This window comes from Erigeron canadensis, chromosome 2, assembly GCF_010389155.1.
Source record: "Erigeron canadensis isolate Cc75 chromosome 2, C_canadensis_v1, whole genome shotgun sequence".
NCBI classification, from domain to species: domain Eukaryota; kingdom Viridiplantae; phylum Streptophyta; class Magnoliopsida; order Asterales; family Asteraceae; genus Erigeron; species Erigeron canadensis.
This window is the reverse complement of record NC_057762.1, coordinates 41,322,359-41,342,351: the sequence shown is the minus strand read 5'-3', so window position 1 is coordinate 41,342,351 and position 19,993 is coordinate 41,322,359. Positions and strand designations below refer to the sequence as shown.

The 19,993-nt window shown below is 32.2% G+C and overlaps 2 protein-coding genes across 2 annotated transcripts; both read left to right on the top strand.

Moving 5' to 3' along the window:
* Positions 1–1,703: 1,703 nt before the first annotated feature.
* Positions 1,704–4,014, top strand: LOC122587351 (myb-related protein 306-like). Its single transcript, XM_043759489.1, has 3 exons — positions 1,704–2,161; positions 2,548–2,677; positions 2,846–4,014. Exons 1-3 carry the CDS (start codon positions 2,029–2,031, stop codon positions 3,636–3,638), a joined length of 1,056 nt encoding a protein of 351 aa, XP_043615424.1. The 5' UTR covers positions 1,704–2,028; the 3' UTR covers positions 3,639–4,014.
* A 13,590-nt stretch (positions 4,015–17,604) lies between these two features.
* On the top strand, positions 17,605–18,102 carry LOC122590257 (mini zinc finger protein 3-like). Its single transcript, XM_043762588.1, has one exon. The coding sequence runs from the start codon at positions 17,679–17,681 to the stop codon at positions 17,952–17,954; it is 276 nt and encodes a 91-aa protein (XP_043618523.1). The 5' UTR covers positions 17,605–17,678; the 3' UTR covers positions 17,955–18,102.
* Positions 18,103–19,993: the final 1,891 nt, after the last annotated feature.

Sequence of the window (19,993 nt, the reverse complement as noted above, 5' to 3'; positions counted from 1 at the left end):
AGATAAAGTATACGCAAATATGTCACAAATTCACTTTTAGCGATCGATATTCTCGTAAACATATATAACTTATAGAAGATTTTGATTGTTTGAATAGAACTAGGTAGCTATCTAGTTGATTACGCATTGTGTTTTGACGATTTCAACAGTAGTACTCTATGACATCAGTGACAAATGTTTCTTATGCGGGCGGGCGTATGTGCATGCGTTTGCTTTCATGCAACAAATGCCAAGTGTCCATTTCATGGAGCAAACCACCTCTTCTTAACCGGATACTAAAAAAAAAAAAAACGATGGATTTATTCAAAAGTTTTTTTCCCCCTTCAATCTTATGTATACCAAAAACTCATTCGTTTTACCTACATATATAAAGTTGAAACACAGATTAGCAGTTATATAGCAGGTTTACTAATATATAGAAAACTAATGCGATTAGCAGTTATAGGTTTATAATTAACTTCATATGAAGGAGTACTTTAATTACTAGGACATAAAGTAATAAATGTTGCAACTAGCTAGCTTAGTAAATTAAAGTTATATTACATTGTATTTCTAAATTGGGTGAACGTGATTGGTTACTTAATTTGACCTAGATATTGTACATTTGAATTGTTGCAAGTCGAGATTGTGTTTTATTGATTTGATATCGATCTACTATTGGTTCATCATCCCATACCCTGCAATACACATTCTTTTTCTCGAAAGATGAAAGTATTAATGTTATGTTTGACTAGAAATATTCGCTTACTTCGCTTTAATTTATATACAACATTCAATCCGGGTACGTATAAGAATTTAGGCATGTTATACATACTATACGCAACTTAATCTATACAGATTTAATTAGTTATATATGGGAGCTTAATTAGAACAAACAGCTGATTCATACGCATGAGTTTAATTTGTTCAACATGCATTATTTACTCTAGTACTCTACACAATATATCGATAATTAAACATATAACTATATATGTTCAACCGCTCTTTACTACTTCATATTTTCGCAACTCGGAAAAAGAGTTAGTGCAGTGTATCTGAAATCATAAAGCTTAAAGATTTTACAAAAATGCACATCTTTACGCTACAAATTATTTGGACTTTCACTCAGGATTGTTTTGATTTAATACTAGCACGATACCCGCTCAATGCGGCGGTGATAATAGCGGTGACGATGTGGTGGTGAGGTCGACTGTTGTTGGTGGTAGATCAAACGTCAAATGTTGTATATAATTGATGTAAATGGTTAATTAGATATTTTAAAAGATAAATGAATGATAGTGTAATTTAATCATTAAAGTTAAAAAGTAGTGTAAGTAAAAATATTTTAAGGGTATTAAGTGAAATTATATTATATATTTTTCAACCCTTAAAAGAATGCTCTATTTTTTTTTTTAATATAGTATAGCACTATAGATATGTTGAAGTCTCCAATACCGATTTGATTTGAGATTTGATGAAGAACAAAGTAAACCGGCCTGTAAATTAAAACAACTATTGATTAACATTGTTTACATGCAGTACAAGTTTTAGTTTTGATCCTGTTTAATTATATCTCTCTGATCAATCTGCATGAAGCATATATGGTTGACTTTTTGCACACCAACAGTAAATGCATCTTGCTGTCTTCTTTTGACTCTTTTTTGTTGAGGTTTAAGTTTTTCATGAGAGAGAGAGAGAAGCCATTTCTTTTCAAACTCATTTGTTTGGTCAGCGTGTAAAATCATCATCACCACACCTCCTTCTCCTCATTTTCTAGCTAGCCCTTCTATTAATATATTTCTCTGTTTCTTATCTTCATATTATATTATCTATATATAGCCCAACCTGAGGGTGTGTGTGACTCCAGCTCAAAGACTCTTGTCTTGACATTTTCTCATAAGTTGAAACACAAGAAATACACTACTGTACAAGCTAGCTACACCTTGCCTTATTCATAAAAGTTCTTATATACATACAACACAAATTAACCTCTCATTCTAAAATACAACATACTCAACGTGAAAAAAGAAAGATTTTGACTTGAATAAAATGGGAAGGCCCCCTTGTTGTGAAAAGATAGGTGTGAAGAAAGGGCCATGGACACCAGAAGAAGATATCATCTTAGTCTCTTATGTTCAACAAAATGGTCCTGGCAACTGGAGATCTGTTCCTACCAATACTGGTATATATATATATATATAATTTCGTGCTAATTATATACATCGATTAAACTTTCTATTTACTTCATTCAATTCATTTATTTAATTGTTTTGATTTTCTTTCGGTTTTTTGTATTTTTTTTGTATTAAGAAAAAAAAAGGTGTATATTCTTTGGAGGTGGGTTGGTTGGATCATTAAATTAGGTTATTTATTGTATTCTGCAATTCTCCTTCATTAATGCTCAAAAAAAAATAAAAAAATAAATTCTCCTTCATTCATTGATAATACTAATAATTATTAAGTTTTTCAATGGCTATTTATTATAGTACTAGCTACTTGTGTTAGCTAGCTAGCTAGGACCATTATCAGTTAAATGAACATGTTGTTGTGTAAATGATCGAATTGAAGGTTTGCTAAGATGCAGTAAGAGTTGCAGACTGAGATGGACTAATTATCTTCGGCCCGGTATCAAACGTGGCAACTTTACTGAACAAGAAGAAAACATGATCACCCATCTTCAAGCCCTCCTTGGCAATAGGTAATTATTACTTATAAATTTATTTATTATTGTATATAAAGAGATCGAGCTGAGGGTTATTACATTACATACGTACATAAACAAAATAATATGAATGTATTATTCATATATTATCGTCATATCTATTAATATATACGAGCTGAGTACTATTATATATTATTATGGCAGATGGGCGGCAATAGCTTCATATCTTCCACAAAGAACCGATAACGATATCAAGAATTATTGGAATACACATCTAAAAAAGAAGCTCGCCCAAGATGAACAAAACCATCATCAACAACATGGTCGTCATCGCCATGGAAATTCAAAAGAGTGTCGATCATCGTGTGATCATCAAACATCATCTATATCTAAAGGTCAATGGGAAAGAAGGCTTCAGACCAATATCCATATGGCAAGACAAGCCCTTTGTGACGCCCTATCTCTCGACAACAAATCCCCTAATTTACCTGAATTGCCCCTATCGAATACTGCTCATCAACCTTCAATTTCTTATGCTTCGAGTGCTGACAACATTGCGCGGTTACTCCCGAACTGGATGAATAATAATTCCAAGAAATCGTCACATGAAGCTAGCTCGGAAAGTATGGAAACAAGGCAGACTACAAGTTCGTTGGTCAACCAGCAATTGATCCCAAGCCCTCCGAGTGAAGGTTGTTACGATAATTCCTTTCATTTTGCTGCCTATAGTAATAATAACCAAATGATCACCAACGATGATCAAAAGAACGGTAACTGCTACTACTACTCGAATTATAGCAATTCGGATGTCTCGCAGTCGGTTTCACCTGAAACAAGTATGTTCCAAGATGAAAGCAAACCGAATTTGGAAGATCAAATTCAGATGCCTCCTCTTAGTTATCTAGAGAAATGGCTTTTTGCCGATGAGGCTGCAACTCAAGGTGACCATCTTATGAATATGTCACTAGAAGAAAATGACGGAGGTGGCCTCTTCTAATTAACTACTAATTATTTCGATCTCTTGTTTCATTTTCCAAAGTAATTAATTAATTTCTTATCTTGTTTTTCTTTTAAAGGATCTTAATTGGTGGGGGGTTTCATCTATGTTTAGAAGAGCTTCCATGCATCTTTTTTAATGCTTTTTTTCTTTACTAGATTTAGTTGAAAAGAAATGTAAATAATTAAGATAGGAATTAGGATATATATAGTAATACTCGTATAATATGTTTACTAGCTACTGCATAAAGAGTAACAATGCTAAGCTTGTTTATAACCACCTTTCCAGGAGGAAACAATGTGTACGTATGTAGCTCCTGTAATACAAAGGTCGGATCGATGAAATGAATGAAAGTTAATTTGAGTTTGTTTCTTAATTAATTGTTAATCTTTTCAAAATAGTTACTCGTATAAATATAACTAAGCCAGTTTAATTTTTTTTTTTTGTTATTGTTGAAGATGCACTCTACATTAATTACGTACAGTACGTAGTTCAAATATCTTGTATAAAGAAATACAAATTGAACCTCTAAGGCTCTAATACTATGGTTCTGTTAATTAGTTTACATAATTTTGTCATACAATTTTAGTCATTATATTATATATATATATCTCATTAATAGCTTATAAATAATTAATTTAGATGGGTAAATATATATGATCAGTACATTCATTCTCTATATATCATATTTTATAAAAGCCATCCAAATAAACTTAAAAAACATTTACACGGACTATATATATATATATATATGGCATTAAACTTTATATAACTGGCCATGGAAGGCTTATAGAATAATGCAATATTGTAAATATTAAACGATTGCTATTCTCAATCAAACTTAAAGATCAACCTAATAATCAACATAAAGTTTTATTACATGACATATATAATCCACTCATTATTTCTCTCGATCTCTTTCTTAGATTATGTCAAGTATCACCATCATATTGTTAGGTTGATTATTAAGTCGTTTTGGTTAAATTAATTAATCATTTTCCAAAAAAAAAGACAAAAGAAACGAACCAGTACCTATTACAAAAAGACCATGCTGTATAGAGACTCACAATTAATTGAATCGATCATTGAAATACGTTGTAGTGTTGTATTATATCTTTTTATAACTACTAATAATGTGAATGTGAATGTTATTATTATACTCGAATAAACTATTTAATTTTCATATCAATAAATGCGATAATAATTCTTCGATAGTAACGTGACTAAGGCTGGCCTGTACTATTTGATACCGTCAGTGTGTCTGTATATGATGGATATATGTACTTATCTAGTATCTAGCTTGTACTAGACTTATGCTCGCACGATGCAACGATAATGGTTGTAGCTAACGCAGTAGGTGGTGGCGGTGGCGATTAGTGATGGCGACGATGACGAGTAGTAGCATATATTGATCAAAAATAATTGATGTAAAATGAGATAGCTTACTTATTTTAGGATCCGAGAATATAAAATAGCTTGGCTGAATAGTTCGGGATATATGTTGTATATGAGAGTTTTGACTTTGTGTATATATACAGCTATGACAAATATTGCCATAACTTACACGTTACCGTAGATATCGAATTTTAGTTAAGCATACAATTTGCGCCTTTCTGCAAGATAAAGCCATTAAATTCACAAGATGCTCAATGTGCCCTTCAGGATCTTCAACAACCCTTCTTCCCAATTGGGTTAAATAAAAAGAAAGATTCAAATTGCTTTAACAAAATATCATACTTTAATTAGTACTAGTGTATCACATTGGGACAAAGCATAATGTGTATCTTAAATGCACAAAACTGAATGTGGCAGGGTATAGTCGTTGACAAAGCATAATAGTTTATCACGAGAATTCTTTCTTTAATTTCTTTTTCTTTTTTTTACCAGCAAAGTTTTTTTTATCCAATTAAGTTTACACTCGTCCGGCAAATTAATTAACATATGAGTGCCTCCAATTGGACTTAATAAAAGCATGTTTGAGTCTTGCAGAAGGGGCATAGTTTTATCTCAATTAAATATCGTGCCCTCGAGCGGTTAAGTTGGGAGTTTCTCCTTCTACTAGGTATTGAGGGTAAGGGGCTAGCTAGCACGGACCCGGAATCTAAACGATATGTTTGCACTCGTCCTATTTTAGCATGAAAATAATTAAGCTAAATAGCCAGTTAAGGGACACCGTATTTATTTTTCCAACCCATTTCGATACTTTGTGGCAGGGTTTTATATGCGAAATGATATATCAGCCTAAAATTTTTGAAAGTCACAACATGAAAACATGTAGATTTCATTAAACATCTTTTCAATTCTACGTCCTTGATTAGTTGATTATTCCAAAAGTCATCAAGTTGTAATTAACAAGATTGTTAATTAGGCTATTATTAATACTAGAATTTATAAATTCACATGATATACAAAATTACAGAATGTTTCTACTTGTAAGTTCAAGTATATATAATACAGACATCAAAGACCGATTCGTTAATCTTATTTTATACCAATTAGTAATAATTACCTGATAATCTTAAGCTATTATATATATTTACAATAAGATAAATCTGGCTATTTCTATTAATAATACACGATTTACTTAGCTTAACTTATATATATTCAACAATTTTTATTAATGATGTAACTAATTTACCTAATATTCTGTAAAAAGTGGACTTATGAGAAAAGAAAATATTGTTAGCTAGCTTTTTTTATAAGTCAGCTCTGATCCGTTGGTTAAATGCTTTTTGATATATATGCCCAGTTAGTTGAAAGAGTCAGAATAGGAAAGTACTGAAAAGGAAGAGCACCCATATGGCTTTCATGATCGACTCAATACCTCCATCTACCCTGAATTTTGGACAAAGAATTAATTAGAAACATGAGTACTCTGTTATGGGCCCTTTTATTTATATATGTCCTCTTTTACAGCCTTCTTTGCATGTAGAAAGTGCATGTCAGTCCAGAGGGACAAATTTACGACGGCTAGCTAGCTCCTTTAATTCCTACGTGTATACCACGAATCATATATAGGAAGCTTCATTCCTTTGAGAAATTTAAAGAGAATTGGATTAACTAATGAGATCGATCGAGTAATATTGACTTTAAAGCTGGCATGCATGGGTCATGAGACCTCGATCGTCATGTTCTTTTTAATTAAATTGATCGACACGCGCGAGAAAATTAAGTATAGGTTATATATATATGATCTTTGGGAATATATATATGTTTAACTGCGTACGCAGTGGCGGCTTAAGGTTTTTTGAGGCCTCAAACGGTATCAATTTTTGAGGCATAGTTAATTACCATATAAATTAGAGTAAAAAAGAAAAGCCAAAAAAAAAAGTAACTCGATTTTTAATGCAAATTATATATCGTAGTTAGTCCAAAATCCAAACATTAAGTCGAATATACAAAATATTAAGGCCTCGAAAATTTGAGGGCCTAAAGCGACCGCCTAGTTCCATAGTACTGTTGAGCCAGCTCTGTGCGTACGTCTTACAAAAGAATTGAAAGTTAAGTAGTCGTTTGATCAGATATATACATATCATAATTAAGCCCAAGTATACATCTTAATTTAGGGGTGTTCAATGATTCGATTTACGGTTTTCCTTGATTTGACAATTTAAGAAGTAGATATAACAAACCGAAACTCAATGCAAACCAAGTTCATCAGGAACAAAACAAACCAAATACAATCATATATAATTGCACCAAATATCCAAAATGCATGACAGTATATATATAACACATCTTAATTAATTGGTCGGAATTATGTATAACACTCTTCATTAACATAAACTATATTGTTCAAAAAAATATAGTGATTTAATATGTATAACAATCAGCTGGCAATTAAATGGGAGGACATAGCCTCGTGTTGAGGTTAGCAGACAAGTGATTTAATTGATATAGTGATCATATAGGTCATGTATGACAAATATGTATTACATTACAATTGTAATATGACTATATAAGTTATTAGACCGTACGTAGACCATTTGTAATATATAGTAGGCGGTGGGGGTGAAGGTGATCATGACCGAGGCTAGCTCGGCGATCGGTTAGGTGGCAATGAAAAGCCGGCAATCACTGGTTGAGATGAAGGCCTTCAATTCACTGGCTTAGGTGAAGTTTAGTAGGCCCTGTTTTGATTATGTATAAAGTAAACTAGTAAAGTGAGATAGTTTAAAATATATAACTTAACATTAAATACAGAGAAATGATTAATTCTTTTAACTAAATAGCTTAAAGATCTTTCTAATCATAAGATAATGACATATGGAAAAATCAGGGGTAAGATTAAAAAAGAGAATTAGTAGATAACGCATGTCATGATTTGAAGGTTTTAGAAGTTTTTAGAAGGATATTTAGAAGGATCGATCATTTTCCTTAAATAGTTGTAGAGTAAGCGTAAGGTTGATAGGTTATCGGTGATCAAAGAGAAGTTGGTGTGATAATAGTTTGGATAGGTAATGGATTATATTACAAATAATCTAAAACTGGGTCCTTGATACACGAAATTGTATGTAGGTCCCATGCATGGATAATTCTTTTGAGGTTTATTATGTTTCTCTTCTTTTATATTTAGATCGAAAAGAAGAAACTGATCATTAATTCTATCCTTTGTTTGAAAACCAAATTAATTTGATACTTCGTCGGGGCCTAAGGAATTGAACTACACATACCTATACATTATAAACGCTTAATAATTATGTTGCAAATGCCTAAACTTAGTGCATCATAAATGTCCAAAGGGAACCACATTAGTACATTATGCATTCAAATTATTCCGAATTTCGAAACATGATTGTACTTTTACTATACGTGTATTATGGTATTTAGTACTTAATTGCTTTCCATCTTATAAAGAATAGCTTCAAAACTTTCTTAGCACACTACTTTCTAATCTCTCAAAATTTCCTCCGGTGCCTGGCCGGGATCATGTGTTTTACGGATGCATGTGGATCATGTGCTACTTGAACTTTGCTCAATTGGTAAAAAAATCAACGATCGATGATTTCAATAAATTGTCGTGGATGTCATTGTTGCACCTAGCTAGATTGTTATTTTCTCTAATGCTAATCTATAGCATATATAGGAGCAGTTTAGATTAGGGGTGTTCATTTGGTTGGATTTTAGGAGAGTAGAGTTATTCGGTTTGGCTTAATCGGTTTTTTAAAAATTAGTAAACCACCCAATACCCAATTCATATATGTGGCCACCCAATCCAAACCACCCAAATAAAATTCGGGTTATTTGGTTGGGTTTTGGATTACCCAAATAAAAACCACTTTCAAACTTTGATTCAATATATTTGAATAATCATAAAAACCGAATTTCAATGCACACCATTTTATTTATTCATGCGAGATTATTGAAATAAATATGTGTATTTTTACTTTTAGGTTTAACGTATTTACAAAACTAGAGTTGTATTTATGTCATTTAGATTAAACTATTATAGTTTTTATTAAATGTTAAATGCTTAATCGGGTTTCGGTTGAGCCCCAATTGCAATTTATCTAAACCAAAACCGAACCATTTAACGACATTTTTAATCGGTTTCATCCAAACACCAAACCAAATCCGAATAACCCTATCCAAATAATACACATGTCAAATGGATTGGGTGGTTTATTTGGTTAATCCAAATAATAAACACCCCTCGTTTAGATGAGGGTTTTGAATGTGTAGTTATTTTACTTTAAGAGAATAAATTAAATAAAAGTTGCTAAACATTGTCAGGGTTAGCTTTATTCGATATCTACTTAAATGGGGTACGTAATTGTGATTTCATGTCTCAAACCTCACTACCTCGGTTAAGATACAGATGGGTATCACTTAGCCAGGTTGTAGCTGTACGTATTCGATCTGTCAAAATTTGGATTGGGTCATTATACCAATGATTATGTCTAAATATGAAAAATATATAACTACTTGTGTTAAAACCCACTCTGACATGGGTTCGAGAAGGGTCATAACCCAATGAATTTACCTCGTTTCAAACCAAAAAATTTCATCAAAAATCGAATTGAATTCCGTAGGAATGAAGTAGCCATATGCTCTCAATTGTAGAAAAGGGAACTTTATATAACGTCATGTTTTTTTAAAATCATCTCTGATCATAAGTCGAAATATCATATTGTGATGTGCCACCTTATCAGCCAGATGTTGATGGGCTAAAAAGATGCATCCATTGATCCCTATGAGTATATGACCATATATAAGTGAGTGGATCTTAAATCTTAATTGTTCGGTGGTCCAAGTCCAAGATGCAAAGTTTGAATGGGCCTGTGAAATCCATAAAGTAACTTGATATTTCCAGTAAGGTATAGTTAAATAAAGATCTAAAGCCCAACATATGTTATTGAGATTCTATCTATCGGCCCAAGGGAAGACGAGTTTTCACTCATGCAGCCTGGAGGTAGTCATACTCGTGCGCAAACCCAAAAACTGACCCGACCAGTTTTGGTCAACGGGATAAAAACTGGTTTTGATCAAACCTGAACCGGTTTGAAACCAATTTTTGTCAAAGGTTGACTGGTTTCAACCTGATTTTAGGACCCAAAAACCAAGCCGGTTAAATTGACGGTTTTTTTTACCCAAACTGGTTTGGTCAATTCCGGTTTTGACCGTTTTTAGTTTTTGGTTTATCAGACCCGGTTCGTAAAAAATCAGTTTTTTGGGCACCTTTACCTGGTGGTACAAGAATGGGACCTTTTCTTCTTTTTTGAAACCCCCAAAAGGTTGGAATTCCTCAAACAACTAACATATTGATTATCTTGCATCAAATAAATCAAGCCAATCGACAAGTCATCACTTGAAAAGGTTTCACGACCCAAACGAAAAAGTCAACGGTGATATATTAAGACAAATCTGGATTTAGCGAGAATATTGTTTGTTGTGCTCAGAATAACATATTAATTTTAGGCACAGGGTAACACCACCAGGCAAAAGTCAACCCGACCAAGACATTAGCGGCGACGTCGCCGCTAATACTCTGAAACTGACAGGGGCCCGCTAATTTCTCTGTCAGATTTACCATTACAGACATGGGGCCCCGCAATATTAGCGGCGACGTCGCCGCTAATACTCGGGGTTACACTTTTTTGCCTGGTGGTGTTACACTCCTCGTAATTTTATATGGTGTAAAGAGAGAATCCCCTTTCTTATGACTTTGGCGAATGGAAGACATAAAATATTCTGATTAGGAGATTAGGATCGATGGTTCCACGTACATTCGAAAGGCGTCAAGGGATCTTCAATTCTATGGCTTTGTCTATTCGGGCCTATACTAGTTAGTAGTTACTGTATTTTCTTGATGGTGTGTGCATTTTACTCCCACTCATTAGTCCCACTGTCCCATAAAATAAGAGTTAATTAAGCTTACTTTTTTTTTTGTTCGTTCCAAACCAGGATTCATGTATATATTATCATGTTTTGATCCATCAAAATATTTTCAAAAGGTAAATGTGATATTTTATTGGTTGATAGTGATTTATTAAAAAAAACATATGACAATTTGATAGTGGATTTTTTTTTTTTTTTTTTAACTAGATGAATTTATGAAGTATTATTAAAGGGGATTAACATCTTCTAATGTTGATCCAACTTTAACTTTATTTAAGTAAGGTTGTATCAATTTTAACTATTGAATTAAAACTAATAGTTAAAATTAAAATTTAATGTTTAAATTTTGACAATTCATTTTAATCCAATGATTAAAGTTGATTCAACTTTATAATTTTAGAGGATTTCCACTCATTCTAAGGGTTGTTCTTGTATAGTTTCGAAGGTGTAGATTTTTTCCTTGAGGGTGCATATTATATGAAATTTTAGTGTATCTTTATATTGGTTAATAAACCTTTAATATAATTCTATGATGATATTAAACATTATTCTCACTTCTTTTCATGGTCCCTTCTAATATGTATTTGAAAGACACGATTGTCTAAACATGGCTTGTCTAACACAATAATTTGGAGTAGACCAAAACATATCGTCAAAATACCATTTAAAAATAATCGATAAGACCCCGTGAATAAAAAAGTGGACTTGTTTGTTGGAAATTTGACCGAATATTATGCTCTGATAGGCAGACTAAATTAAGTTTTGTGCTTTCATCACTGGACTATACGTTCATGCCATTGGCAATGAAGAGAGAAATAAACTTAATTAACGATATGTAATACTCCGTAATTCCCTATAACTTTAGTGAGTCAATATAAAGTTGGACACTAAAGGTGCATTCTTGAGTTATTTTTTAAATGATAAGAGGAAGAATAGAAAAGAAATAAAGACAAAAATGCATTCTCAAGTTTTTTTCAAAAAGAAAAAAAAGGAAAAGGTTCCAGCCCATTTTGGGTGGATTGCAAGAGAAAATATTTTGTTTTCTTATGAAATTACCCTTCTATCCTCTCTAAACTTTATTTTAAAACATTTGATAGTAAAATCATATGAAACTTTCTTTTCTTTTCCATTCCATCTAACTCAAGAATGAAACACTTTGTTATTTTCCCTTTCTTTTCTTTGATTTTCAATCCAACTCAAGAATAGCTTCTACATGTATTATTTCTTTTCTTCTCTTCTATTGTCCAATCTTTCACTTTCTTTTCATTTCATGAAAAACTCAAGAATACAGTATAAAAGTTGCGCCGTTACAACAGAAGAGCTTTAATTTCCTATTGGCAATTAATGTTGGAGCCTTGCAGGCCTATATATGCCAAGCTCACTATTATCATGTCTTGTGCTTTCACTATTCAAGTTTGTCATTAGCTACTAAATGACGTATTACTTGTATAATGCAAGTAACCTTAGTGTTTGGTATGTTTAACTCCGAATAGAAAATTATATAACTAATGACCGGAAACAAATATTAATGAGAAATGATAAATCTTTTTAAAAATCCTTCTAATAATCCTCTTTTAATCTCATCTTTTGATTTTAACAAAATGTCAAACTCTTATATATAATTAAGAATTTTTTAAGTTATTAATTAGTTAAAATGATTAATCATTTTCCAATTTTTATTGTCATATACTGACAATGTTTTTGACATCTAAATTCTTTCTTAATTTATGGGACATGTGATTGATGAAAATTGGTTTTTATTACATGACTAATGGCTGCACTATTTTCCATATGAACTTTCATATTCGATTAAAGGATATTGTACTTTTTTAGTCCAAATAATAATAATTAAAAAAGGGGTATACCAGCTTCGCTTCTGGGATAATCAATACATAAATAGGTAGTTTAGACTTTTTCGTAGACCTTGTAAAATTGGCATGGTTGGTGAGGAACAATATGTCTTGTCTAATTTTAATAACCATTCATGTCTCTATGACTACTCTTCTCCCTTTTATATTTTCAATCTTTTATCTAATATATTATATATGCACATTGTCCCACTTTGATTTATCTTTTGACAAACATTTTTACGAATTTATGCATGTATGTTGTCTTTGGTAAACTTAGACATTTAAGGCATGGGATATAGAGGCCGAACGACTCGATCAGAAAGCTAACTCAGCGTCATATTACTCTCTCCGTCCCATATTAAGTGTCCAATTTTGACTTTGTGAGTCTTTTTCTTTTAACTTTGACCGTAAATGTTTTTGTTTGTATTATATAACACTACTTGATATAACATATATGAATTGATTGTGTTTCAAATGTACTTTTCATTGATATAACTTTTATCAACTAAAATATAACACAAACAAAGATATTTACGGTCAAAGTTCAAATAAAAAGATTTGACCTGCCAAAATAGGACAATTAAAATGGGACGGATTTTCACAATTGCTTCAGTTTTGAGTAATCATGGTCGTAAAACAATGCAAAACATCCTTCTATTTTCATTTTTTTACTTTAAAATTATTATATATTAAACCTTTTTATATAATATATACAAATACTTAGATAATCTTTTAATTTGAGACTACTAAATCAAAGCCTGGTATCATAACCAATAAATATAATAAAAGCATTGAAATATGGAATGATTTGTAGTATGAAGATCGAGCGACCACATAAAAAACCTTACAAAACGATATAATCTATTAGGAATCATATTGGCAATATTTTAGTAACAAACACATTGTGCGGTGGTCGTTGAAATCAGGTGCGGGCTGTCACCACCTTGTCACGCATGTATTCAATGAAATACGTACACGAAATTTTACATACATTAATACAGTTTAAAGTTTAAACATTTTTTCACTACATATTGGACGGGTACACTTCTATCATATTTAACAATACGTACTTGTTACATACTGTATAAAACATGATATCTTTAATTTTTCTGAAAATTGGTGAGACCCATATACAGCATGCATGAAATATTGAAATAGTATTGTCGATCTTCAAACGTTTTACGAGTGATTGTTTAATATAATAAATGATGGTAGCTAGTAAATAAATCATATGATAGTGATGGGGGTTCGGTAAACAAACCTTTTAAAATAATTCTGCATTGACTATATGGCCTCACTCGATACTCATGCAAGATATCCTTTTCTAAGAATCACAAAATATGCATTTGCAAATTAAAAATAAAAGAAAGAAAATGGGGTTGACAACCTTAAAAAGTAATTTAAGGGGTAAAGTTAAATGATTTTGATCATTGATTTAAAATTAATAGTTAAGATTTAAAAATTTTAATAAAAATTAAACCATTAATTTTAATTCAATAGTGAATAATCATCCAATTTTACCCCTAAAGTAATTTCTAATTTAATTTGAGGAAATTCTCACCCAATAAAATGTTACCTTTTGACTTTCGCTCCTACAAACTACAATAAGGGGGGGAGGGAGTGTGTGAGGTATGGAGAGGGAGATGGAAAGGGGATTGGCCGCACTCAAATTTTTCACTTCATGTATGACCTCATATAGTCAATAGATAATCCTCTATTAATTTTCCTTGTTGACCAATGTTTTAAAACTGGATTTTAAGTTGATTGAGTCGGTGTTTTTTATTGATAAAACGTACTTCCGATAAACTACTGATCATATTATTAAATAAACGTGGTTATACAATATAGTAATCTCATGACTACGTACTAATGTGGAAGTCTCATTATATATATAGATATAGATAGATACTAGAATAGAATATACAAAAAGCAACAAACACTAGAAATAAACGGTCATAAAGCTAGATGACTCTATAGAAACTACCTATGAAAATCTTGTCAATATGATATATAATCCTGTCTACCATGTGCATTTAGACATGTCTCATGAAAATTATGGTGTAACTTGCCATTCTTAAGGCCCATATGAACATGGAGCTTAACTAACTTCTTGTCAATATATGTTATGCCGCATGTCTTTTCCATCGATCAGTTTGATTTAATTGCATGCTAATTTAATATATTGATAACTTAAATCGAATGCTGGTAGTCAAGCTTCTTGTAACACGTATGACACAATGGAAACATGCATAAAGTGAGCATGATTTGATGTGTATTGAAAGTAGTCTTTAATAATAATAATAATCGAGTCATAGAGATTGTCCGGCATATATAGACGAGATTATATGAATAAGAAAAACGTGAGCAACATAAGTCTAAGTACATGCCACTTAAAAAAATGTCATTCAACATTAAATACGAGCTCCGTGCGTCCACACACAAATATATGCTATTGATATGATTTAGAAAATGTAAATAAAATAAAATAAAGGTAACATCGATCCGTCTCTTTTCGTGCATGTCTCACTGAATTTCACACACGTACGTATACACAAGTACATTAATTCAGATTTGGTCCCACGGTAAATATGTCGGGTGGAGAATACGACCACCAAAAGATCTATTTTGTATGGACTAATATAACAATGCATGTAATTAATGTAAGTGTTATATTCTGTATGTATATATTAAGGTAAACTATATGAGGCGTGATATACACCAAAAATTTCATATATGCTGTTTTAAATATATTCATAGATTACTAAAATCTAAAGTACTTAATTTTGCCGTCGCTTAAATAATCTTCATGGAATCTCGTGCAAAACACATGTTTTGCTTTCCAATCTGTTCATTTGTGCGTATCAATGTCATGATTCCATAAATCGACCCATACAATAAACTACATGATTAAATTAATTAGTCCTAACAAAAGTTTGACAGGATTATTATATATATATATATATATATATATATATTAGTATAGGAGTGTAACCAACTATAACCAAGAGGTTATGTAATGTAACCAACTACTCGACTAGCTAGCTATGTAGTGTAATCAACTTTGTTTTTTAGGCAATGTAAGCAACCGACCAGGAAACAAGTTGTCGGTTACTACTTTCATTTTTATTCTTTTTTTTATTAGACAAATTGCCACCAGAGAGTTAATCACGAATCGTCCCTGTGGTTTGACAAACAAAAACCCATCAGGCCTCGTTGTGTGTATGCTCGCTGGAAAATAGTGATGGTGGTTAAGACCCAATCGGGCCAGTTTCTTCAAGTTGTATATATCAATTTTTTCGGCGAGTGTTAGATTCAAAAATTTTTGGTCAAGGTTTGTGCTGGATCAATTTTTGAGTCGATTGGTGGTAGTTTTAAGTCTTAATTCGAAGACAAACAATAAAGTTATCGCGATTTTAATTTTTCAGGCGAATCACCATTTTTTCCGGCGAGTGTTGGATTCGAAAACTTTTGGTCAGGGTTTGTGCGGGATCAGTTTTTGAGTCGATTTGTGGTAGTTTCAAGTCTTAATTCGAAGAAACAATAAAGTTATCGCAATTTTAATTTTTCCGGTAAATCACCATTTTTTCCAGCGAGTGTTGGATTCGAAAACTTTTGGTCAGGGTTTGTGCGGGATCAATTTTTTAGTCGATTGGTGGTAGTTTCAAGTCTTAATTCGAAGAAACAACAAAGTTATCGCGATTATTAGGTGGTTGTTTTTTGCTTTGGCTTTTGGACTAGTGATGATATGATATAGATACAGATACATTACACGTGACCACATGTGTGTATAACCAGACGTAAACCTTATGTATCCGGTTACTTACATTGCATAACCCAAAAAACAAAGTTGGTTACATTACATAGCTAGTCGAGTAGTTGGTTACATTACATAATCTTTTGGTTATAGTTGGTTACATTTCTATGCCATTATCCTACACATATATATAAGATATATATATATATATAGTGAATGGATCAAGTCATAACCAAAAAAATGAAGAAAACCGTAAGAACCACTAAAAAACAACTCTTAGGGCTTAGCCTTAAAGTTAAGTACGACGTATGAGTTTAGAACAATGTTAGCATAATCGTGATTATGAACCCACCAATATGCATTTGTATCTAGTAAGTTTTTGTTTTGTAACTGATCGTTAGATACAACTCCCGGCTCTGTCCTGGCTACATATATGTATGTTTAGTTAAGCACTTGACGCCTACGGAGTCAAATGGTAATAATTTAGTCAACGTGTAAAAATCATAATGCATTATGTATATATGTTTGGTTAATTAAGGGATAACATCCACTTTTTGAGTGGGATTATAATGCCATGTCTAATCACTTTTGTGGTCAATCATATAAATATATTGTTTTGGCATTAAAACATCAACCAAACATATTGTAATTTTGTAAGTGGTGGATTTGTTGACACATTAACTTGATTTTGTTATTGATATGTGTCGATTCATGATTAGCCGGCCCTCAAGAAACGTAACCAAGCTAGATATGATATGATGCCTCGAGCTAGGTCACTCTTTGCCCTAATTAAAATTAAATAAAACCAATATATTGATGAAACCAAAAAGAAATATAAGCAGACATCACATAGTGCTTCAATAATGCCCTTTCTTGGCATATTTCTTTTTTCTCCAAGTGGGAGAATTGAAATGCATTTTAATTTTGTGTAAATTCTAAGCATATAATGCCAGGAACACAAGCTGCTTATTTAAGGACTTTTATCTTAGCCACACTCTTCAATCATTAGTACTTGACAAATCTATAACGCTCTCTATCTCTTTATGAACTTAAGTTTAAAAAGAGAGAAAGAGGGGATAATATATATACATATTGGAAATGAAGAAACGTCAAGTTGTGATTAAGAAGACAGGTTCTAACAGAACCACAAGCGTATCAACGAATCAAAGGGTTCGGTATGCGGAATGCCAGAAGAATCATGCGGCTAACATCGGAGGGTATGCTGTCGATGGGTGCAGGGAGTTCATGGCAAGTGGAGAAGAAGCAGGTACAAGGGCGGCTGTCACGTGTGCGGCTTGTGGCTGCCACCGCAGTTTCCACCGAAGAGAAGTGGATGAAGTCTTTTGCGAGGGTTCATCAACATCTGATTCCTAACTAAGATGTATGATGCATGTCGTCCTACGTACGTGGTAAGAAAATTAATGAGGACTTGTTGATGATGATTGAATATATATTTAAACACATTTTAATTAAACACTCACACTACTGTCACGTACACATGTGTATGAATATCTTATACATATTCTCCCTATTTACAGATTTTCAAATATCTACTATCTGTATTGATTGTATTAATTACTCATTTGTACAAAAGTAATTGTTTGCCCTTATTTGTCAAAGTCGTTATAGAATGATTCTAAACTGGCTAGAAAATCATCTCGATCTTATATACTAGCTACTTATACCTTGGTTTCATTCAATTTATCGTCCCAAAAACCCATACAAGAAAATGCTAAATGAAGCCCTTTTAACGTGCATTAAAACAATTGTAGTTTTCATATCAAAAGTTCACCTGGTAAGTGACTAATTGATGCACCTTAACCATAGCACGCCCTAAGGGCTTCGTTTAACAAAACTCATGACATTAGTAGATCTTATTGATCGCCCATTTATTTATTTATATACTGTAATGCTTTTTGAAGAAAATCTTAATTGCCTAGATATATATGTTCGGACATGCAAGACCAATATGTGTGCATGTATATATTTGGGCAATTCAGTATATAGTAGTAATCACCCAATTATTCATGACTTGGAAATATTTTAAGATACTTTCTATAAATGTAAAGTATAGGGTTCAAGAGATGGAAGTTGCTAGCTAGCTCCAAGATGTTGTTGATTAGTTTTTGCAAACAATACATATATATATAAATACTCGGACCCTGTATATGCATATTATATATCATGTGCCATTGATTTAAAAATGAATTAAGATGGTAGCTATAGCTAGCTAGGTGGAAGGATAATAAAATAAATAAATATATAAGATATGCATTGCATGCATTATTATTTTGAGCAACATATATAAAAAAACTAATGAAGAGATTGGGAACAATTTGGATGTCACATGGATACAGCAAACAATCCTCCAGCTTTACAGCTTCTTCAATCTAGCTTATTCATGACTTTCATATATGGATGGATCTTGTCCCCCATTTGAACTTACAAACTGTTGTTCTGGTCTGCCAAACGTGTATTTCTATAAGTCGATTGATCTGTGTTCCCTTTCATTTCATATCATCTACATAGCAAGCAACAACACAAAGTCAAATGCTTCAATTCCAACTAGTAATTTCTACTCTTCATTAGCCAATCGTGCCATATATAACTTTATAAAAAAATGTTGATATTTGATTTAGTCCCCCACAATATAATCTATATATCAACTAACATGCTTTATTTTTGATCACTTCAAAAACAATTGGAGGGTCCAACATATACATTTTCACTATGTATAACTAACATATATAATTAAACTCGTATTTGGTTTGGTTTTACCAAGGGCATACATGAGTCATGTTATTCGTGACCGATCAATATTTAAGAAACCATGGAGTTTATTAATTAAATGCTTAATAACCGAATGCACGTGTTAACTAAAAGAAAACCCTTAATTTCATGTGTTATTTTGTTGATCACTATTTTACGTTTTCATAGCACTTAATTAGATCGATCGGTTCTCTTTTGTGGACCATCTAATTAATTGCTGGTAGCTTAGGACAAAAATATACGTAAGGTTATGGTCGTTGAGAAGTAATCTTGTGTTTTGTTATTTAGTTTTGGTTAAGTTGGTTTTACTTATTTAAGTTATATGAGTGGGTCTAATAAAGTGGGTCATGGTCAAAGGTGATTAGTGCATGGAGACTAGGCTGAATTGGTATGCAAATGTAGGAATGTTTCTAGGAGAGTTAATAGTTTGTTTGTTGAAGTCTCCCTTTTAACCGTTGGTAGTATGTATGCCCTTTTTAAGGCTTATTTGAGTTAGCTTTTCCTTTTGCAAGTAAAATAAGTCTCACTGCATTTTTCTTTCTTTAACATTCTCCATATTATCATATATATTTATAGTGATCAATTTGTGAGTGAATCTTGGACCTGATATCCAACGTTGGTCGATGCAACTTAGGTCGTTGGAT